Raw genomic sequence first — 24,755 nt, forward strand, 5'->3', positions numbered from 1 at the left:
TTTCCACCACACTTTCCCTCCTATTGCCTTTATCGCCACACAAACTTCCTATTTCTGTCTTTAGCAAGCTGACACCTATGTGGCTGGGCTTCATTCAACCCGCTGTGGGCCTGAGTAGAGCTTTATTAGATGGAGGCTGGACTTGTATAAGGCTTAGTCTGTCTCCTCCTCACTGCTGTGCAGGGTATGAAGGTCTTGGACTTCACTGAAATCCTGGAGACTTACAGGGATTTCCCACCACTTAGAAGGGAACAAACTGTTGAGCTCCCCTCAATGCTTTTATTCCTCTAAGGATCTTGGCCAAAAAATGTGCAGACTTTGTAGCTCTGAAATATTCTCAAAAAGAGTATGGGGAATCCTGTGGAAGCTGGGAAGAAAGGATTGTAGGACCCAGAGGGGTTGAGGACACCACAAGAGCATGGCCCAGAGAAACAACTAACTGAAGCTTATAGGGGCTCACAGAGAATCAACTGACAACCAGGGAGCCTGTGTAGGTCTGACCCAGGCCCAATGCATATATGTATGGTTGTATAACTTGGTGTTCTTGTGGGACTCATAACAGTGGTAGTGATGCTCTCTCTGATTCTTTTGCATGCTTTTGGAACCCTTTATCTCCTTCTGGGTTGCTTCATCCAGTCTTGGCATTAGGGTTTGTGCCTAGTCTTACTGTAGCTTGTTATGCCATGTTTGGTTGGTACCCCTGGGAGGCCTGCTCTTTTCTGAAGGGAAACAGAGGCGGAATGGATCTAGGGGTGAAGAGAAGTGAAAAAGAGAGACTAGGAGGAGAGGGAGAGGGGAAACTGCAGTCTGTATGTAATATATGAGAGAAGAAGAAAGAAAAAAGAAAAAAGAGCTCAAAAATAAAGAGCAAGTTTAGAGAGTAAAAATAACATTTACTAAGTTTAAAAAAAAACTTTCACTAGTTTTTCCATTTTATCAGAGGGGAGTTTAGTGAACTCTGTGATGTGAGTTAAATTTCTTACGAATCTCTTAAAGCAAGGTAGCTGAGTCGAAGGAATACATAAGGCTGTTTATCAGCAAAATTATAGTTTGGCTTACACTAATTACAACTAGAAATCCCAGACTTTAATGATGGAATAATCCCAAGGATAACAGCAAATGTCTGAAAGAATTGTCTCAGCAGGATTGGAAGTGGTGAGAAACGTGATCATTAGTCCTGGATGGCGGACAGTGAGTGGCATGACCTGTATGCTGGAATTACTGACAAGCACTGTGTCTTCACCCTAGGAGACCTCCTCAAGTACTTGGAGGGGAATGAAGAATGCATCCATTTATGTATTGTTGCACTTTCCATCAAGGTAGCTGCAGGTAGAGCGAAGCTTACCGTTCTGTTCAACAACGAAGCCTACCATTCGCCATCTCTGTCCCTGGCAGTTTTAGACAACATTCTCTTCATGTCACTTTCTGGTGCCAATGCTTCCATAACAGTCTTCCATAAACCTCAGCCACGACCCACCAGCAAAGAGTGGCCACGGTGTGTTTTTTGTTGTTGCTGCTATTTACTTGTTCTACTTTTGCACCCGAGATGCATTCTTCCTACCCTATCCACTTCTATTTCTGAGACAAAAATGGCCATTGGTAGAAATCTGTATCTTCCTTTTGTTTCTTCTGTAGGAGTACCTATGGGAAGATTGTGGCCTTCAAAATTCAGCTGGGCATGGCTCTTCTGGTCAGTGGCTTTTGCATCCTCACGGTGACTGAGCGAATCACCAAGGCAAAGCACATGCAGTTTCTGAGTGGGGCTTCTGTCCTTGTGTACTGGCTTTCAGCTCTGGTGTTTGACTTTATTATCTTCTTCATTTCTTGCTGCTTCCTATTGGTGAGTGCGAACAATGTTCTGAAAGTTTCCTTTTTAAAATTTATTTTTTATTTATTCACTTTACACCCCACTCACTGCCCCCTTCTGAGTCACCTTCTCCCACAATCCTTCCGCCCTCCTCCTCCCTTTCTCCTCTGGGTAGGTACCCCTTACCCCCACCCAAGCACTTCAAGTCTCTTTGAGGCTGAGTAACTCCTTTCCCACTGAGGACAGACAAGGCAGACCAGCTAGAAGAACAAATCCCACATAGAGGCCACAGCTTTTGGGATAGTCCCTGCTCCAGTTGTTCAGGACCCACATAGAGGTCAAGCTACATATCTACTAATATGAGCAGGGAAGCCTAGGTCCAGCCAGTTATAATCTTTGATTGGTGGTTCAAACTTTGAGAGCCCCAAGGGTCCAGGTTAGTTGACTCAGTTGGTCTTCCTGTGGAGTTCCATCCCCTTCCTCCGCAATTCTTCCTCCTGTTCTTCCATAAGATTTTCTGAGCCTGATCCACTGTTTGGCTATTGGTGTCTGTATCTGTCTGAGTCAGCTGCTGAGTGAACCCTGTACGTTTCTTTTCCTTTGTCCACCAGGAAAATATCTCCTCTATTTAATGTTTTCACAAACCTAGCTATACTAGTATGGAACCTTGCTCATTATCTCATAAAGCACACCTCAGCACTGAGAAGGATGGTGCCTGTGTGGGAATCTCATTACTTTGGTGATAGAGGCATGAGGTTAGGGGTTTACAATCACCCTCAGTTGGGGCGCGTGAGACCATTTCTAAAAGGTATATTATCGCTCCTACTTTCACCATATGCTAATCACAATAGCCCAAATGTGGGGGGCACCTTAGGGACCACCAACAGATGTGTGTGGGGAAAGAATATGGCATCCACAAGCAACGCAGCGTCATTTAGCCTCAGAAAGAAGTTGTTCCTCACGTTTGCTGTTACTGCGGATGAAGGCAGAGGGTGTTTATCTAGAATACAGCAACCACCCGGAGCCAAATACTGTGTGATTCCACTTTTCTGAGATTTACGAAACAGCCAAACTCAGAGTGTGAAATAGTGGTTTCCAGGACTTTGCAGGAGATTCAGTCAAACAAGATTCTGATATAGGTCTCTCTAAATTTAGGCTTCCTTATCTAGTTTTCCACATGAATTATAAGTAGGTAAGAAGGAGTCCTGGAATGAGTGGGAGAAGCAGGCTAGACCCATGAAGCCTGACTTAAAAGCAATGGATATCAATGAAACACGGCTGAAGAAATAGAAGGAAAAACCATTTTGAAAAATCATCTGCTTTTTAGGAAAGCTGATAGCTGTTGTTAGTATGAGATTCTACTCGTTCTGTGTATGAATCTTTAGAAAAACTCTTCTAAGGAGAAAAACAAAATAAGAAAAGACCATGGCTATGGTTCTGCATGCTGGAATGTGCTCTGGTGAGAGGAGGTGCACTTGACCCTAATTCATGCTAAGTTGTAGATTCTATTTTAAAGAGCCAGACTGTATTAATTAATGGATAAACTTCTAAAGAAAATAAAAGTCTTGGAATTTCCTCTTTTTTTTGAGTGTTTTGGCTTAGGATGTGTGTGTGTGGGGGGAGTGAGGGAGAGGTAACAGAGACAGCCAGCCAGACAGACAGACAGACAGACTCTACCTGCACCTTTGTCTCTGTACCCTCTGTTTCAGGTTATGTTCAAATACTACAAAATTGACATCTATGTCACTGACTACCACATTTTGGAAACGATGCTGATCCTCATACTGTTTGGATGGTCTGCCATCCCCCTCACATACCTGATGAGCTTCCTGTTTTCTAAAAGCATCCCTGCCTACATCCAACTTCTGGTGTTCTATTATCTCTCTGGCACTTCTGGTCTCTTGATAGATACCATAATAGAAGCCGGTAAGTGTGAGAACTTCACAAAATGTCCCCTTCTCCACAGAAAGCAAGAAATAAATGGACCAAAAAGATGCATAGCAGTAAACAGCTAAGTTCCAGGGTTTTCCAAACATCTGTGTTAGAAATATCTCAATAACCTTGGGTTTCTACTATCACCTAGTCAGCATGCTCCCCTCGAAACCTTTGTATTAGAAAGCTGAGGTCCAACCTGCACTTCAGGTCCTTGGTAGGACTTCCCTCCCACTTCCTATAGCTTGGGCTCAATGGTTCTGCAGTAACTTGAGAGGTCTGGGTATTACATTGTGATCTTTGATCCTTAGGAATTGATTTTGGTGCAGGATGAGAGATACAGATCTATTTTTATTTCCTTACATGTAGTCATCCATTTTCCCTAGCGCCATTTGCTGAAAATGTTCTGTGGCTTTTTCTTCTCTGCATACTCAAGTATCTTCTCAAACCTCACACAGCTGATAATGGCATGGGCCTTTTACAGCTGCTTTCAGAAACCAGGTTATTTGAACTAGATAGATACAAAATAAATATTGCCCTTAAGAATTGGTAAGTATTCGCATACATTTTGTTCTAAAAGTATAGTAACCATGTGAAGGAAAAAGCCCCAAAACATTGATAGTTTGTTTTAAATAATTTCACCTGGCTGTGGTCCCAACTGAATAGTAAAAATCTTATACAAATACAAATTCCCAGGCTTCCAGAAAATCTCACAGTTAATTCCCACGTAGAGTAAATGTTTAGTTTTTTTAATTTGTTTTTATTTTTGTGTATGTGTACCTTCTTTTCTCTGTGTACGCTGTGTGCATAGAGCTGTCCCTGGAGACCAAATATCCTGGAACTGAAGCTATACAGTGGTTGTAAGTCACTGTTTGGGTGTTGAGAACCAAACTCTTAACTGCTAAGCCATCTCTCCATCCCCCAAATAAAATACTGTTATATCAGAAACAAACCTGAATATACTTCAAATTTAAATATAGAGAATATGCATTAAAATGTATACTGTAACAGAGTCTTGGGAGTATAAACAAATAGATTTGGAAAGTGTTTGCAAATAAAACTTTTAAAGGAAAATAATTAAACTCACAGTGTGGTTAGGTAGGAGGAATCCGTTCTTGGGTTGGTTATAGTGTATATCACGGTGATTATTCTTCATAATAATATATAGTTTTAAATATCTAAAAGATTATTTTAAATAGTATGGCCACAAATGAAAATATTTTATGTGATGGCCACACTAACTATTCTTTTTTTTTTTTTTTAGGGTGATATCTTTTTTTTAAATTTTATTTTTCTTGGATATTTTATTATTTACATTTCAAATGGAGTTTTTTTTCCTCCATCTTTATTAAATTGGGTATTTCTTATTTACATTTCGATTGTTATTCCCTTTCCTGGTTTCCCAGCCAACTTCCCCTCTAACCCCTTCCCATCCCTTTTTCTATGGGTGTTCCCCTCCCCATCCTCCCCCCATTACCACCCTCCCCCCAACAATCCCGTTCACTGGGGGTTCAGTCTTAGCAGGACCAAGGGCTTCCCCTTCCACTGGTGCTCTTACTAGGCTATTCATTGCTACCTATGAGGTCAGAGTCCAGGGTCAGTCTTTGGGTAGTGGCTTCACACTAACTATTCTTATTCGACCATTCCACAATATATACATCTATTGTAATGTTATATATTATTCCCTAAATATATGCAATTATTACCTGTCAATTAAAAATAAAGCTAACACAGTTTCTGTAGATTAAAGTTTTAAAATAGCATCCATAGTTAAAGTGAGAAGTAGTAGACTAAAGACTAACGCAAAGGAAATATACATAGGATAGCCCATGATATAGAAACAACAAAGATATGGAATGTGGCTAAATAAAGTTTAGAAAGAAGTCATAGAGGACAAAGAATTAGTGTTTGAAATGTTTAGAATTTCAAGAGTTGTTCACAGACAGAAATCCTTTGTTTCATAAATTTCCCTTACCTGGTTCTAGCAGGTAAAGCTGCAGGACCTTGTAACCACAGAGTAGCCACAGCGGCAGCCACAGTGCAGCCCAAGAGTGAACCAGAAAGCCAGATGCCCAGTGTCACCAATAGAATAGCTCTTTAAAGTGTAAGTTGCAAAACCCAATCTGTCCAGTACAGAAGGAGAGAGAGAAGGGGAGAGAATGAAGTTAGAAAACAGTAAACAGAAGAGTAATATGAAAGTCATTGTGAACACTGGACACCAGTAATAAAACAAGATGACAAAACGTGATCAGGAGATAAACAGAAAGGTGGTTGTAATGGACTCTCTCCAAACCCGGCTTCTACCTTCATGCTCTTTACAGAAAACACAGTTTAGGTAACTAAGATCTACAAAGTCCAGTAGTCACAAAAGATGTGTTTACGGAAAACTAAAACTTGAACCGTTATATTGATATGAACAAATGTATTTTTCAGGTTAAAATTACCAGAGACATAAGGTAATAGTGTGGTGATTATTGCAGTAAAAATAAAAAAAGGTTCAGTGGCTACCAGTGCCCGAATCACGGGAGCCACGGGCTCTGGCTGTTTCTCTGCCAGAAGCTTTCACACACTGTCCTCTTGGTGGATTGTTACTATGCTTGACACACACATCGTGCTCCACAGGACATTCTAACGTGGCACCATGCCACGCTAGCCCCAGGCATCCTATAGCCTAGCATGGCATCCAGAGCTGAGACAGGTTGTCTCTCTGTCCATCAGGAACTTTGCTCACATCCCCTGTAGCCTGGTAAAATCAAAGCTCTAGAAACTTGTAGTTTAACAATTAGATTCATATGCTAAATTCTCAATCTACAATACATCTGCAGAATACATTCACTGCCAATTAATAAAGATAGAAACTGCCCACCTCGTCAAGATAAAACTGACCTGGTCCACCTAGATCTGGATCATCCTGCTCTGACATCTTCATCTGGATTTCCTCGCCCCTCCTCCCACCTCCTTCATTCCTAGACATTTCCCCGCCTACCCTTCCTTTTTATCCAGTGATAGGCTTTGCATCATCCTGGACCTGCCTTGCTGCATAATGAGATCACCCTACAGGTGATAGATTCATTTTAGCACAAAGTCCTAAGAATTCTAAAATTTTATTTGCTTGACAATCTAACAAGGAAGTATACATACTCAAGATTACCAGAACTACTCCAATTAACTGCAGAAACACAGTATCATATACACCTTTCTTAGAGCAGATGGCCAAGACAGAGAGGAGAAGAAAACACCTAGTACCTACTGAGCAAACCTTGCTTCATAATATCTGAAAGGCCGAGCAGATGCTGCACTGTCTGGGCTCATGCATAAGGGAAATGCCTTCATCATTGCGCTACTGCATCACGAATCAGCAACAAAGGGTAATGGGAAAAGGAACGCATACCTGAGAACTGATACATGAGCCAAGGACAGTAACAGGAAGTAGGAACTACTCAGGGAGCTCTGCAGCTCTAATTACTAATTAAAAAACTGTATAGCCAGAGGCGAATGCCAGCAGCAAACCACTGAACTGAGAACAGGACCCCCATTGAAGGACTCAGAGAAAGAACTGGAAGAGCTTGAAGGAGCTTGAGACCCCTTATGAACAACAATGCCAAGAAACCAGAGCTTCCAGGGACTAAGCCACTACCTAAAGACTATACATGGACTGACCCTGGACTCTGGACTCTGACCTCATAGGTAGCAATGAATATTCTAGTAAGAGCACCAGTGGAAGGGGAAGCCCTTGGTCCTGCTAAGACTGAACCCCCAGTGAACGTGATTGTTGGGGGGAGGGCAGCAATGGGGGGAGGATGGGGAGGGGAACAGTAGTAAAGAAGGGGAGAGGGAGGGATTAGGAGATGTTTGCCCAGAAACCAGGAAAGGGAATAACACTCGAAATGTAAATAAGAAATACTCAAGTTAATAATAAAAAAAACTGTATAGCTCTAATTACTAATGTTGCAAAGACTAAAATTGAACAGACATACAACTTCAAAGGTAATAACATTCAAATGAAGAATTATGAACAAAAAAGAGTAAAATCTGAATAACAGAGACAACACACACACACACACACACCATGTTGAAAGAACTTGAGAAATTAATAAAATGATAAGTGGATTAGGAAACAACAAACAGGTGTATACAAAGTTGCTGTGCCATTAAAAAGTATTCTAGAAGGAAGGAAGGAAGGAAAAGGAATTGAGGAAAGGAAAGATAAGGAAGGGAAAGGAAATGAAAGGAGAAGAAAAATCCCCCCATACACATGACAACCTTGGGCCAATGAATGTGAAAACTTGTACAAGTTGCAACGTACTAAACAAGATTTTGGAAAAGGTAGAAATTTGACATGCACTATAGTCGTCAAAAGTATAGTTTAAGTTCTTTACACATCAAAAATAAAAGCCACAGTTCTACTTTACCAAAAAGACTCTTCGGGATTCTGTAATCATCAGCACAAACTCCAAAACCTATTAGCAAGTAATGAACTGTTATTCAGAAATTATCATCTGGGTTTCAATTCACTTGCCTTGGTTTGATCATTTAGAGGACTGATGACCTGGAGATCTTCATTTCCTTTTACATAACCTGTTCTTATCACCTTTTAGGATTATCAACCATCATATCCAACTCCACCCAAACTTTCCTGCTCAGTTCGCTGCTGTTCTTTCCCACGTACAACCTTGGGAAGTGCATCAGTGAGTACACTGTTATTTACCAGAGGAAAATACTATGCATCCAGCAAAAGAATGTTCTCAAATACCTGAATTGTAGCAAGGAATGTAAGTATATTCTAGTACTTCAGCTGGGCCAACTGTACAGAAAACAAACATTAGGAGCTGGTATGGTTGGGTCTCTTTATACAGCGATGCATGAGGACTTCTTCCTACAGTCACCTAATACTTGTCACTTTTTCCATTTATCATGGCCATCTTAGCAGGGGTTGTATTCCATTTTTATTTTGATTTGCCTTTTCCTGATGTTTAACGGCGTTAGCCTCTTCCTGGTTGCCTATTGCCCACGTGGGTAACTTTTCTTTTGTAAAAAGGTCTTTGCCCACAGTCGGGCCACTTGGGTTGATATATTCTGGACATGAGACACTCCTTCTTATATATGATTTGTAAATGTTTTCTTCAATTCTGCGATCTGCTTCTCCCCGTTCTTCGATGTCCAATAGTTGTAATGCGATTACACAGGCCAGTGGTGTGTGGCGAAAGCAAGCGTGATGCAATGGCAGTATAGACAAGCCTGGCTTGTTTCAGTAATTGTTCCTGATGTTTAGATGTTACAGCAAAGCAACCCCATCACAGGCCATGGTTACCCTGTGCTTTCTCTGAAGGGCTTTATGGGAATAGCTGTACCACTTGTGGTTCTTATTTTGTAACAAGTTTTAAATTCCTGATGATTTTGAAAATAAAGACTGCATTCTTTGATTTTATGCTTTGGTTATTTAAAATGTTGAGAGAGGAGTTTATCATCGTTTTGTGGGGCCACTTAATTCATTCTAAAATTTTAACTTTATTGGGGTAAGTTTGCTCAGGATGCCTTACGATAAGTTTAGCATCTGTAAGATTTATGACTATATCCTCATTTCTAGTCATACTATCCTTCACTGTTGCCACTTGTCTTTTCTTTCTGTGTGCGAGCATGTGTGAGAGCATGTCTTTTATGGTGGGGGAGGGGCACATGTATGAAGTCAGAAAACAACTTATAAAACTTAACAGTAATCAGTTCTTTCCTCTTGCAAAGTAGACCCTGGGCTCATTTCAGGTTTGGTGGCAAGTGCTTTTACTCAATCAGCCCTCTCATTGGCACTTCTTTTCATTCTTGATCAATCTTGAGAAGGTCTTGATCAATCTCATCAGTCTTTTCAGAAAATAAGCTTTCAATTTTATTGATCTATTTTGTACTTACCATAAGAAGTACAGCTATTCCCACAAAACCCTTCAGAGATTTGTGTGTTTTACTCTGTTCTGTGTTGGGAGAGTAACTGCCTAAGATCATAAGAAGAGTTCCTGAACTATTTATTGTCAATATGTTTATTCTCATTAATGACTATATTATCTTAGTTTAGCTTAGGGGGATCAATATTTCTCCTGCTTAGATCACCTGAACCTGCAGGATTTGTGATTTGATGTATTATTAGCTTGGGAAATTTTCATTCTTGGTGTCTTACAGTTACCATTGCTGTGATAAAACAGCATGAAGCAAAAGAAAGTTGGGGAGGGAAGGGTTTGTTAGCTTTACATTCCCACACAGTTGTCCATCACTGAAGGAAGTCAGGGCACAAAACTAGAGGCAGAAGCAGATGCAGAGGCCATCGAGGGTGCTGCTTTCTGGCTTGCTCAGTCTTCTTTCTTATAGAACCCAGGCCCACTAGTTCATGGATGGCACCACCTGCAACAGGCAGAGACTTCTTGCATTAAACAATAAGAAATGTACCATCCCACACTATCACTAGCTACTCTCTGGCCCCGTTTTCATGTAACAAGACCCCCCCCCCCCATCTCGCAGCTCTCCTGCTGCAGATGCCACTCCCATTCTTAGCTATCCAATCGAAACTCTAGAGGCTTGTAATTTATCAATCAGATTTATATCAGCAAATTCTCACCCCACAAAACGTCCACACAATGAACTCAGAGCTGACTGATATTGATATAAACTGCCCACGTAGATAAGACATATTGTCCTGTAATTACCCATCCCTTATAAGATATTCATGGCTATCTGTGGCTAATTAAAGCCATGCAGAACCTGGATCATCTTTCTCTTCCTCCATCTTCTTTCCTTCCGCTGTCTCTCAAACATGCTCAGCCCGCCCTCCCACTGTCCAATTACAGGCTTTAGATTGTCTTTCACCTGCCCTCACCTGCTTACGGACAGCAATCTACACCTTCTCCCATCAATTATTAATTAAGAAAATGCCTCACAGACAAATCTTATGAAAGCATTTCCTCAACTGAGGCTCCCTCCTCTTCAATGATCTCAGCTTGAATTAAGTTGATGTAAAACTAGCCAGCACACTTGCAAAGAAAAAAACTAAGGAAGAAGAAGCTGTGGTCATGATGTATTATATGAGTGAAGAATCTATTTTCAACTAAAAAGAAATTTTAAAAAAGAAAAGAAAAAACTTGAAAAGAAGAACTGTTTCTTAGAGACTTGAAGTTGTGCAAAAAGAAGCCAACAAAAAGCATAAATTGAGGGCCCTGCAGAACACAAGCCTGTCTGGGAATGAAAGACTCTATCCACTCTGCTTCTCCACCCTCCTTCCAAAAAACAAGAGACATGGCTGCCATAGCCACATGCCCAAGTGGCCATCCCAGACAGAGCGTCACTAAGTAACAGAATGGCTGAGGGCTTGATGGACTGTGAAATAAACAAGCATTCCCAGAAGAAGAAAGAAGTTAACATCCATTCAAAGGGTAAATAAGGCGGGGGCGGGGGACAAGACATAGGAGGCAGTGGGGGGGAGCAAAAACAAGATAAAATAAGAGAATCTTTAAAAAATGTAGAGGCAGTTTATCTGCAAATTCTCTTATGGTGTCAAAATATGGGGTACAGTGGGGTAGTAAACATGTCAGAGACCAATATTGATACTTGACGAAGGGAACCATGATTATTATGATGTTTCTATTTCGCTTCCAATTTGAGAATTGTAGAAATGGCAGCTCAAGGGGGAAACAGTTTCTGGATGACAATAGAGAATGTACAATGTCAAGCTGTTCAAATTTAAGATTAGTACCTTGTTACTTTAAGGATATATAATTGACCCATTTATATGTAGATAAAAATGTATACAATTTATGGATAACCCTGCAGGTGCAAAAGTGAGGTAGCATGTAAATATGGATAGACTTCAAAGTATTCCATAAAATTGAAACAGACAAAGCACTATCGAATTCCTTCTATGAAGCCACAATTATTCTTTTTTTTTTTTATTAACTTGAGTATTTCTTATATACATTTCGAGTGTTATTCCCTTTCCCGGTTTCCGGGCAAACATCCCCCTCCCCCCTCCCCTTCCTTATGGGTGTTCCCCTCCCAACCCTCCCCCCATTGCCGCCCTTCCCCCACCAGTCTAGTTCACTGGGGGTTCAGTCTTAGCAGGACCCAGGGCTTCCCCTTCCACTGGTGCTCTTACTAGGATATTCATTGCTACCTATGAGGTCAGAGTCCAGGGTCAGTCCATGTAGTCTTTAGGTAGTGGCTTAGTCCCTGGAAGCTCTGGTTGCTTGGCATTGTTGTACATATGGGGTCTCGAGCCCCTTCAAGCTCTTCCAGTTCTTTCTCTGATTCCTTCAACGGGGGTCCTATTCTCAGTTCAGTGGTTTGCTGCTGGCATTCGCCTCTGTATTTGCTGTATTCTGGCTGTGCCTCTCAGGAGCGATCTACATCCGGCTCCTGTCGGTCTGCACTTCTTTGCTTCATCCATCTTGTCTAATTGGAAGCCACAATTATTCTTATACCTAAACCACACAAAGACCCAATAAAGAAAAAGAACTTCAGACCATTTTCCTTTATGAATAGCGTTGCAAAAAAACTCAATAAAATTCTTGCAAACCGAATCCAAGAACACATCAAAACAATCATCCATCATGGTCAAGTAGGCTTCATCCCAGGTATGCAGGGATGGTTTAATATATGGAAAACCATCAACATAATCCACTATATAAAAAAACTGAAAGATAAAAACCACACGATCATTTCATTAGATGCAGGGAAAGCATTTGATAAAATTCAACACCCCTTCATGATAAAGGTCCTGGAAAGAACAGGAATTCAAGGTCCATACCTAAACATAGTAAAAGCCATATACAGCAAACCAGTGGCTAACATTAAACTAAATGGAGAGAAACTTGAAGCAATCCCACTAAAATCAGGGACTAGACAAGGCTGTCCACTCGCTCGTTACTTATTCAATATAATTCTCAAAGTACTAGCCAGAGCAATCAGACAACAAAAGGAGATCAAAGGAATACAGATTGGAAAGGAAGAAGTCAAGATATCACTATTTGCAGATGATATGATAGTATACTTAAGTGATCCCAAAAGTTCAACCAGAGAACTACTAAACCTGATAAACACCTTCAGCAAAGTGGCTAGGTACAAAATTAACTCAAACAAATCAGTAGCCTTCCTCTACACAAAAGAGAAACAAACCGAGAAAGAAATTAGGGAAACCACACCTTTCATGATAGTCCCAAATAATATAAAATACCTCGGTGTGACTTTAACCAAGCAAGTGAAAGATTTGAATGACAAGAACTTCAAATCTCTGGAGAAAGAAATTGAAGAAGATCTCAGAAGATGGAAAGATCTCCCATGCTCATGGATTGGCAGGATTAATATAGTAAAAATGGCCATTTTACAAAAAGCAATCTACAGATTCAATGCAATATCCATCAAAATTTCAATCCAAATCTTCATACAGTTAGATAGAACAATTTGCAAATTCATCTGGAATAACAAAAAAAAAAAAACCAAAAACAAACACAAAAAAACAAAAAACTACCCTCAACAATAAAAGGACTTTTGTTTGGTATTGGTACAGAGACAGGCAGTGGAATAGAATTGAAGGCCCAGAAATGAACCCACACACCTATGGTCACTTGATTTTTGATAAAGGAGCCAAAACCATCCAATGGAAAAAAGATAGCATTTTCAGCAAATGGTGCTGGTTCAACTGGAGGTCAGCATGTAGAGGAATGCAAATCAATCCATTCTTATCACCAGGTACAAAGCTTAAGTCCAAGTGGATCAAGGACCTCCACATCAAACCAGAGACAAACCAATAGAAGAAAAAGTGGGGGAAAATTTCAAACATGGGCACTGGAGAAAATTTCCTGAACAAAACACTAATGGCTTATGCTCTAAGATCAAGAATCGACAAATGGAATCTCATAAAACTGCAAAGCTCCTGTAAGACAAAGGACACTGTTCTTAGGACAAAACGGCAACCAACAGATTGGGAAAAGATCTTTACCAATCCTACAACTGATATTGGGCTTATATCCAAAATATACGAAGAACTCAAGAAGTTAGACTGCAGGGAGACAAATAACACTATTAAAACAAGGGGTTCCAGGACCCAGCTATACCTCTCTTGGGCATATACCCAAAAGATGCCCCAACATATAACAAAGACACATGCTCCACTATGTTCATAGCAGCCTTATTTATAATAGCCAGAAGCTGGAAAGAATCCAGATACCCTTCAACAGAGGAATGGATACAGAAAATGTGGTACATCTACACAATGGAATACTACTCAGCTATCAAAAACAATGCCTTTATGAAATTCATAGGCAAATGGATGGAACTAGAAAATATCATCCTGAGTGAGGTAACCCAATAACAGAAAAACAGACATAGTATGCACTCATTGATAAGTGGATATTAGCCCAAATGCTCGAATTACCCTAGTTGCACAGAACACATGAAACTCAAGGATGACCAAAATGCGAATGCTTCACTTCTTCTTTAAAAGGGGAACAAGAATACCCTTGGGAGGGAATAGGGAGGCAAAATTTAGAACAGAGGCTGAAGGAATTCACAGCCTGCTCCACATGTGGCCCATAAATATACAGCCATCAAACTAGATAAGATGGATGAAGCAAAGAACTGCAGGCTGACAGGAACCGGATGTTGATCTCTCCTGAAAGACAAAGCCAGAATACAGCAAATACATAGACGAATGCCATCATTAAACCATTGAATGCAGAACGGGACCCCCATTGAAGGAATCAGAGAAAGGACTGAAAGAGCTTGAAGGGGCTCGAGACCCCAAAAGTACAACAATGCCAACCAACCAGAGCTTCCAGGGACTAAGCCACTACCTAAAGACTATACATGGACTGACCCTGGGCTCCAACCTCATAGGTAGCAATGAATAGCCTAGTAAGAGCACCAGTGGAAGGGGAAGCCCTTGGTCCTGCCAAGACTGAACCCCCAGTGAATGTGATTGTTCGGGCAAGGGCGGTAATGGCAGATGGATGGGGAGGGGAACACTCATAGAAAAGGGGAGGGGAAGGGGTTAGGGGGATGTTGGCCCAGAAACCGGGAAGGGAAATAACAATTCAAATGTAAATCAGAAATACCCAAGTTAATAAAGATGGAAAAAAAAGAAAAAGAAAAATAATAAAGTGAGGTAAATGAAAAAAACAAAAAACAAAAAACAACAACAAAAACGGGGTTCAGAGCTCAACAAAGAATTCACAACTGAGGAATATCGAATGGCTGAGAAGCACTTAAAGACATGTTCAACATCCTTAGTCATAAGGGAAATGCAAATCAAAACATCCCTGAGATTCCACCTCACACCAGTCAGAATGGCTAAGATCAAAAACTCCAGTGACAGCAGATGCTGGCAAGTATGTGGAGAAAGAGGAGCATGCCTCCATTGTTGGTGGGATTGTAGACTGATATAACCATTCTGGAAATCAGTCTGGAGGTTTCTCTTAAAATTGGACATTGCACTACCTGAGGACCCAGCTATACCTCTCCTGGGCATATACCCAAAAGATGCTCCAACACACAACAAAGACACATGCTCCACTATGTTCATAGCAGCCTTATTTACAATAGCAAGAAGCTGGAAAGATCCCAGATGCCCTTCAACAGAGTAATGGATACAGAAAATGTGGTACATCTACACAATGGAGAACTACTCAGCTAACAGAAACAATGACTTCGTGAAATTCATAGGCAAATGGATGGAACTGGAAAATATCATCCTGAGTGAGGTAACCCAATCACAGAAAAACACACATGGTTTGCACTCATTGATAAGTGAATATTAGCCCAAATTCTCAAATTACCCAAGATGCACAGGGTATATGAAACTCAAGAAGGATGACCAAAATGTGGATGCTTCACTCCTTCTTTAAAAGGGGAACAAGAATACCCATAGGAGGGAATAGGGAGGCAAAGTTTAGAAAAGAGACTGAAGGAACATCTATTTAGAGCCTGCCCCACATGTGGCCCATACATATACAGCTACCAAACTAGATAAGACGGATGAAGCTAAGAAGTGTAGGCTGACAGGAACTGGATGTAGATCTCTCCTGAGAGACACAGTCAGAATATGGCAAATACATAGGTGAATGCCAACAGCAAGCCACTGATCTGAGAATGGGACCCCCGTTGAAGGAATCAGAGAAAGGATTGAAAGAGCTGAAGGGGCTTGAGACCCCATATGTACAACAATGCCAAGCAACCAGAGCTTCCAGGGACTAAGCCACTACCTAAAGACTATACACGGACTGACCCTGGACTCTGACCTCATAGGTAGCAATGAATATCCTAGTAAGAGCACCAGGGGAAGGGGAAGCCCTGGGTCCTGCTAAGACTGAACCCCCAGTGAAGTAGACTGTTGGGGGGAGGGCGGCAATGGGGGTGGATGGAAAGGGGAACACCTATATCCAAGGGGAGGGGCAGGGGTTAGGGGGATGTTGGCCTGGAAACCAGGAAAGGGAGTAACATTTGAAATGTAAATAAGAAATACCCAATTTAATAAAGATGGAAGAAAAAAAAGTACACATGGACTTCACTTGGGAGGACTGGATTCATAGCTGTCAGTGTGTTGTTATGCCTAAAATGTGTATTATGTTGCATATTATCTTTGCAATGAATCAAGTATTTTAAAACATAATTCTAAAGTATGAGAAATGAAAAATGCTACTAAAAGAATACTAAATTTGATGGTCTATTAAAAAATCACAGTTTTCTCAATAAGTTATTTGTTTTTTATAATAAATTAATATAGCCATTGAAGTTAAAATAAATGAAAACCGAAGACTCAATTGTATTTATACATTCCTTTCAAGCATTTTTGGAATATGATTCTTTAGAAGGAAAGTTCAGGGCCCCTAGTTTTTCAATAGGTAAAGGTTCTTGCCACACAAGCCTGCTGACCTGAATTTAGTTCCTGGGATCCACACAAAGATAGAACCAAGTTGTCTTATGACCTCCATAAGTATTCTATGCTATATGTGCATGTGTACACACACACATGCACACATACATATACACACACACATACACATGCACACACATATACACCCACACGCACATACATACATGCATCCCACTAAAAAGTGCAGGGAGAAATTCAAGGACCCAAAATGGAACGATTTGAGCAATAAAAGTAAAGGATTATATGTCAAGATATAGAAAATAATTAGCCTGTTTGTGTAAACATCGTAACTCTGATATTTTCCTTTTATTTTTATTGATTATATTTTAATCTATTTATCTCAATTTGATAGTTCCGTGTTCAGTGTGGAAGGGTGGGAGAAGGAAGAGGTTTCTCGCCGAGAAAGCTAACAACATGACATCAAGTAGATGCTCAAGTCAACAGCAGTAAAACTAATTCACACTAACAATGCGCACCTCATTTTTTAATATGATGAAAGGGTGCTGTCCTCCATGGACTCCCTCTACAACGACTGCAGCACCACCACAATCATGAGTCTGAATGTAATCACAGCCAAGAAAATGCCAGGGATGACTATAAAGTGGGGTGTTTCTGGGATTGGAACATGGAGCACCTAAGGAACATTGTGTTGAGAGCTATGAAATATAAATGAATCTGGTACTTCAATGAAGTATTCATATCTGTGCAATCACGATAACATGCCCGACACTAGCAGCTAGCATAGTTGGTGAGTAATAAAGGAGACTAGGCACAAAGCACAAGGAACTCTCTGTGCAATTGTTCTTGTATGGATACATTTCAGTGTTTAGGCTGGGGAGATAGTTCAGTCATTAAGATGCATGCTATATAAACATGAGAATGTGAGTTAATTCCCAAAACCCACCTTTAAAAAAGCCTGGGCTGGTGGCCCATACTTGAAATCTCAGTGCTGGCAAGGTGGAGAAATATGACTCCCTGGGGCTTGCTGACAGAGCTTATTGATAAACAACCGGTACACACATTAATATTCATATCCTTACTAGGTTACTATACAATATGTTGAGGAGGGCCAGTCTCTCAGACTGCATTTCCATAGGAGGATAATCACTTCTCAAACTCTGAAGACTGTGTGTTAGTTTAGCCAAATATTTCATTTTATCCTGTTTCTTATTTGGTGTTTGATCAGTCGTTCGCATCAGTGTTGCACAATAAAATTAAGTGATGCCCCGTGTTTCTCCTTTCCATCCTCAGACACCAAGAAGAACATTTATTCTTTGAAGAAGCCTATGATTGGAAAGTATTTAATTGCCATGAGCATCGCTGGCTTTGTTTACCTTCTCTTCATTTTCTTTTGGGAAAATATCTCATGGAAATTAAGGATGCTCATCCACCAACACATTTACTTTGGTGTCTGCAAGAAATACAAGTCGGTAAATGCTTAAGTGTGGGACAAGCCAAAACAAAACAACAACAACAACAACAACAAAAACAAAAACAAAACAAAACAAAAAAGCAACAACCAAACTCAGGTAGCATGGAAATTAGACAGGGAAAGTAGGCATTTTTATACCTCAGTTATTAGAGAAAAAATATCAGTGTCTTCAGGAATGTCCTACATACAGTCCTGCTGAGGTATAATCTAAAATAAATCCGTTCATTCAAATGACCTTCGTGAAGGGGTAAAGTTTACATCTTCATGATTTTACTTTTGCTGACCACATTCTCTTATATTCAGTTTTCTTATCTTTATTTTTATAATTTACTTTGTTCTATTCACATTTGGTTTTTACTTCCCACTTGTTAATTTCCTGATTTCTCTTTAGCAAGCTCAAAGTCATGGCTCTTAAACTTGTCAGTGATTCTAACATGAGCATTTAACAATACATACACCAAGCCACATGTGGTAATACAGGTCTATAGTCCCAGCTACATGGGAGACTGAGATAAGAGAATCACAAGTTCAAGGCACTCCTGGGCTATAGAGGGAGTTCAAGGCCAGCCTAGGTAACTTAGACACTGTCTCAAAATTGAAAGTAATAATGTAGGCTTCTAGGTAAAAGACTAGAGGCGGTTTCCATGGGACCTGGGTAAAGAAAAGTGAATTTAAGAAAGAGTAGACTGTATTCCAAAGACAGAAAGAGGCAGAGTTTGAGAAATTCATGAAGGTAATGACAGGACAGCCAAAGAATACCCAAACTGTGCATCCATGAAAGAGAGTAAGTCAAGCCACACACAGCTCCGGACACTGGCTTCATGGTGGGGAAGCAGAAGCCTTATCTCAAATGCAAGCTGGGTAGTGCATCTGAAGACACTGGCTGTTTGGGAGGAGATTTGACTCAAATCTAGTTCTTTTTTGTAGTAATAATTAGAATTCCTGGCTTTACAAGATGATGGTTGTGATAAAGGATTCATCCTCAAAGACCTTTACACATAATTAACCACAAAACCACAAGCTACCTGCAACTCGCATTCTCCAGCCTCTACCTCCCAGGTGCTAAGGTTATCAGTGTTCACCACATGCCCAGATAATTCTCATTTAGTTCTCAATCTTTATTTATTACCACATTTTAACAATGCATTACTACACTTTCTCACTGTGTAGTCCCAGCTAATCTGGAACTCACTATGTGGACCAGATCTTGAATCCAGAGATCAGCTAGCCTCTGCTTCCTGAGTTCTAGGATTGAAGGCATATATCACCACATCTAGCCCAACGGTTTGCATGTACGTGTGTGTGTGTGTGTGTGTGTGTGTGCGCGCGCGCGCATGTGTATGTGTGTCCCACAGAGGCTTACAGATGTGTTGGATCTCCTGGAACTGGAGTTAAAATGGTTCTGAGTTGTCATGCAAGTCTTGGGAACTGAACCTTGGTCTTCTACAAGAGCATTAAGTGCTGTTAACTGCTGAGCCATCCCAGAATTGCTGTGTTTTTCAGTTTCCCCAATCTCTTCAGATGATTTCCATCCTGATGTCCAGATGATAAAATAACCTCTACGAGTACTTTCTCTCTTACATTAAAAATAGGAATTTTCCACACAATATATTCTGATTACAGTTTCCTCTCCCTATACTCCTCCCTGCTCCTCCCCTTCCATCACAACCTACTCCCTTTCTGTCCTTCATTAGAAGACAAACAGGTGATCTAAGGGACAATAATGAAACAAAGCAAAACAATTCAGAATAGGATAAAGCAAACAAACAGAAGGGAAAGAGCCAAAGAAAAGGCACAGGAAACAGAAACAGATGCAGAATTCTATTCATTTCCATAAATGTTTTAAAGTTTTGAATTATACATTAGAACATGTACATTCATGGTTTCTACCTTCTGAGTAGCTTTTGCCTCTTCTCTGCTCACCACCTTCATTGCTGTGGTGAACTACTCATTACTATTGGATATCTACACAAGAATAAATACTCATCAATTTCCTCGGAAATTGCTCAAAAGATCCATTTAGACATGTGTAATATCATGCCAAAGTTTGGATTTTGTGAACCCACTACATTTAGGACAGATGCCTCCAAAAGATATCCACCCATAAGATTTTTGTCTTGAAAAATACAGGATATAATTTCCAATGAATTATCTGGGACTTCTGAAGATAATGATGTAGAAAACGAGAGAAGAGAGATCCTGTACCAGCCTGAAAAGTTCCTGAATTGCCCAGTTCTCATTAAGCAGCTCACAAAGGTAAGGCCATTTCATGGCTTTCATAGTCTGCCCTCCACCTCCTCTGAGGGTGTCAAAGTCTCACTGTGGTTCTTCAGGAGCTTTGAAAACACATCTCTAAACTTCTTGTGACACTATCTGAGGGAGTGACCACTTTGTCCACAATATTTCTTGTATGTAACCTACAAATGTCCTTTACTAAATTGTGCTTTGTGTATGTGTGGTTTCTTTGTTTTGTTTTGTTTTTTTAAGATATACTTTAAGTCTCCACTAATTCTGGCTGTGAAAAATATCTCCCTTGCTATCCAAGAGAGGGAGTGCTTTGGATTACTTGGATTCAATGGAGCAGGTAAAACAACTACCTTTCAAATTTTGACTGGAGAAATTACTCCTACCGCCGGGGATGTGTTCATTGATGGCATTAGCATCACAAAGGATGTCCTAAAGGTAAGCTGCTATCCAGGCTAAGATGTGAACAGAAGGTTGGCTCTAAGATGCAGACAGCAGACTGATGGCCAGGGATAGCACACAGCAATGATGGCAGGTACTGACTGGTGCAGAGATGTCTATGCTGTGGATTCTGGAGAGGAAAACAAATTTTTGAAGAATTATTTTTTTTTTGAAACTGTAGGAGCAAAAGGCAAGTTCTCACCACACGCATCCCAGAAGGGCGGAAGGGTGTAAGGGAAAGGATGACTTGCATGTAGTTTAGCTGCAGCTAGTGCCTTGATCCATGTCACTGAGAGCTCTGAAACAGGATGGCCTTTCTGAGCCATTGTCAGTCAAAGCAAGCCCACCAGCCTTTTTATCCCGTGCTGGTCACTGGCTGCAGGAACCGATGAAGACGGGTAACTCAGGGAAGAAGTATGTTGAGAATGTAAGGCAGAAAAGAATGACAAAGGTTCAAATTCCAGGAGTTAACAGCCCTTATCAGGCTCCTTGAGGAGATAGAAGGGCATCTTGGGAGATAGAACTGCCTACCTGGGACTGTTAGGATGCAAAAAGGATTAGGTGATCTCTCTTCAAGGAGCAAACCTGAACTGAGAATCAACAGCAGGGTCAGATAAAGTGTGAAAAAGTTTGAAAAGAGACCAGGCACACAAGGCCCACGGAAGCTTTGCAATGGCTGGATCTGCATCACAAAGTCTAAGATGTCACAATGTTTTCAGGCCTCCTCGGGGAATCTTTCAAGTTTTGCAATTTGAAAATCTCTCACATTTTATGTGACCGATGAAAATATTTAATTTGTTTGGTCTTTAAAATGTTCTTTAGCATATCTTTTTATATAGTAGATAATGTAAAATTAACCATCTAATGCATTTCTGAATGTATGATTCTATAATATAATTCAGTGACATTGTGTGTCCATTACCACAATTTATCTCTAGAAGTACTTTATCATTCCAAACTGAAAATCTATACCCATTAAACAATAACTCTCCATTCCTTCATTCACCCAAGTAAACACTACTTCTACTTCTACTTCTTAACTGTATGAATTTGACTACATTTTAGGCATTGTATATAAGAATGTACCTGGCGTATTGTCTTTAAGATTAATGCATGTAGAAGCTCACTCCATTGCATGATTACAGGACATGGTGTGCACCCATCATACCTACTGTTTGACTATTACAAATAATAATCCTTTCGCATTAGTATGAAATGTACTAATCAGTTTTCTGTAGCTAGAACAAGTATCTTACATGGTCATCTTATGCTTTAAAAGACTCATTTTGTGCTGTTTCAACTATTCAAGGGCATGATTTGTTGGGTGTGTTGCATTTGATCTTATGACAATGTTGCACATCACAACATGAATGTGTGGCAGATCAAAACCATAGATTTTATGGCCAGAATACAAAATAGAAAAGGGAAGGAGACAGGGACCCACTATCCTTTTCAGCAATATGATGAATGGACCTCCTACTAGGTCCTACATCCAAAGGAGTCTGCCAATAGGCCAATCCAGGGACTAAGTATTTAACACATGGGCATATGGAAGGTATCCTGGCCCATGATAACAACAGAGATGTATGTGGGTACGTGCTCTTAGTTGTTTAATGTATATAGAGGCTTAGGTGTCATAGAATATTCCACATGAGCTTCACCACTTAGTCTTGATGGAAACACACAGCAGTTGCAATTTCTCTGCATGATGAGGCTTCTCATTTTTTTGTGTAATTGTATGTTTTATAGTGTTCAGCCTAATGCGTGAAATGTTTTCCCACTGTAGTTTTGATTTGTATTTTCCTAATGAATAGAGAAAGTGGGTACTTTCCCTACATACTTGCTGCCATATATCTTTATAGGGAAGATGCATATTAAAGTCCTTCTTTGGATGCTTTTTCCCCTGAGTTGGAGGAGTGCTTAGGTATTCTATGTATTCTATATACTAGTCCCTATTTGTAAATATTTAACCCAGTCTATGAGCTGGCATTTTCCTTCCCTTGTTCCATTGTTGCCTGATGTATTTTATGAGTGCTTTAGAATGTTATTCAGTGCACTCTTTCAAACCACAACCTACCCCTGTGTGGCTTGGGCCCGTCCATTGCAGTAATTCACCAGTCACTACTTTGGGGACAATGCTAACCATGAGCTCAGCTGGACAGTCTAATTTTAAATCCCACACGTTTTGCTTTTACTAAGTACCATAAGCTGGGATATGTTGAATTTTCATTTCATTCATCTCTAAATACTTTCTAAATTTCTTTATGGCTTCCTTCAAAATCCATTCACTGACTGATGTGGTGTCCTTTAACTTCCACAATGTTGGAGGGCACACTCTGCCTTTAGAGCACTGCATGCCCATTCTGTTTCCTTTGGGGGTTTCTATCTCTCTATTAATAGTCAAGAATCCATTCCTTGACCTTCTCCACAAGCTCCTTTATTATTTTATCATCAAAGATAGTTGTTTCAAAGCCAAGGAGATTTGCATCGTAAGTTTTTTTTCAGCCCAATAGAGTTTCTGATTCCCAGTCCCATGAAGGAATCACATTTTCTACTTCGCTGTATGTCATTTTTGCTACAAACTGAACTGATAACGTGGTAACACCAGCAGTAATCATCCTCCCCATTCCTTGTTTTCTTTATTGTTTCTAGGGAGTGTACTTGTTTTCCACTGTTTGTAGGGAGTGTATGTGTTTTCCACTATCTCTGTGCTTAGAATCAGCCTGAAATGTAGGCTGAGAGTCCTCACAGGCGCTTTTCTGACCCTGTCTGAATTATTTTCTGTACGTAGATAATCATTGTCTAATTTCACTTATACTGATGGTGGTTTTATTGTATCTTTAGTATATGAATCCTTTTTTTTTTCTTTTTTTCGGAGTTGGGAACCGAACCCAGGGCCTTGCGCTTGCTAGGCAAGCGCTCTACCACTGAGCTAAATCCCCAACCCTAGTATATGAATCCTAAAGAGAGGTAAGAGAAAAAAATACAGGTGTGTGTGTTGAAAATACACTATTCTTTTTTTCTTTAATTATAATTTTATTTTTCTTAGATATTTTTATGTATTTCTAATGTTATCACCTTTTCCCCCTCTCCCATATTCCCTCCTCCATCCCCCTGCTTCTATGAGGATGCTCCCATTCCCATCCAGCCACTCCAACCTCAATACTCTGGCATTACCCTACACTGGGGAAACAAACCTTCTCAGGATAAAAGGCTTTTCCTCCCATTGATGCTGGACAATGCCATCCTCTGCTACATATATGGCTGGAGTCATGGGTCCATCCAATTTTTGGTGGTTTAGTATTCATTGGTTGGTAATTTAGTCCCTGGGAGCTTTGGTGGGGTTTAGTTGGTTGATGCTGTTGTTCTTCCTATGGTGCTGCAAACCCCCTCAGCTCCTTCATTCTTTTCTCAAACTCCTCCATTGGGGGTCCCCTTGTTCAGCCCAATGGTTAGCTACATTCATCCTCATCTGTATCAGTAGGATTATGGCAGAGCCTCTCAGGAGACACCCATATCTGGCTCCTGTCAGCAAGCACTTCTTTGCATCAGCAATAATGACTGGGTTTGGTGGCTGCATACGGGATGGATCCCCAGGTGGGGCAGTCTGAAAATATACTGTCTTTAAGAGCCATTTTAGGGGTTGGGGATTTAGCTCAGTGGTAGAGTGCTTGCCTAGCAAGCGCAAGGCCCTGGGTTCGGTCTCCAGCTCCGAAAAAAAGAAAAAAGAAAAAAAAGGAGCCATTTTAGTCAAAGAGAAAAAGACTTGCACCATGCCAAGCCTACAAGACAAATGAATATATAATCAATATAAGTTAATTATTAATTTAAATTTATGGCTATTTTCTCTAGCTAACTAAGCTGTTTGCACCTACTGGGAAAATAATTCAAGTTTCCAAGCAACCATCATTTTTGAACTTCTATATGCAAAGATGAGGGCTAGCTTTTGTTTTGGTTCAGCCTTACTAAGGGACAAGCATATATAGTGCTATACA

The 24,755-nt window shown here is 40.4% G+C and overlaps 1 protein-coding gene across 4 annotated transcripts in view; it reads left to right on the forward strand.

Moving 5' to 3' along the window:
* Abca15 (ATP-binding cassette, subfamily A (ABC1), member 15) overlaps positions 1 to 24,755 on the forward strand; it is a 106,865-nt gene that overhangs the window by 72,175 nt on the left and 9,935 nt on the right. For all 4 annotated transcript variants that reach the window (NM_001106293.2, XM_017588989.3, XM_039107026.2 and 1 more), the window contains 7 exons: positions 1,249 to 1,495; positions 1,636 to 1,840; positions 3,517 to 3,733; positions 8,338 to 8,511; positions 17,895 to 18,073; positions 20,206 to 20,331; positions 20,563 to 20,757. In NM_001106293.2, coding sequence (NP_001099763.2) covers positions 1,249 to 1,495; positions 1,636 to 1,840; positions 3,517 to 3,733; positions 8,338 to 8,511; positions 17,895 to 18,073; positions 20,206 to 20,331; positions 20,563 to 20,757 — 1,343 coding nt within the window. The remainder of the gene's footprint in view (positions 1 to 1,248; positions 1,496 to 1,635; positions 1,841 to 3,516; positions 3,734 to 8,337; positions 8,512 to 17,894; positions 18,074 to 20,205; positions 20,332 to 20,562; positions 20,758 to 24,755) is intronic.

This window comes from Rattus norvegicus, chromosome 1 (assembly GCF_036323735.1).
Source record: "Rattus norvegicus strain BN/NHsdMcwi chromosome 1, GRCr8, whole genome shotgun sequence".
NCBI lineage: Eukaryota > Metazoa > Chordata > Mammalia > Rodentia > Muridae > Rattus > Rattus norvegicus.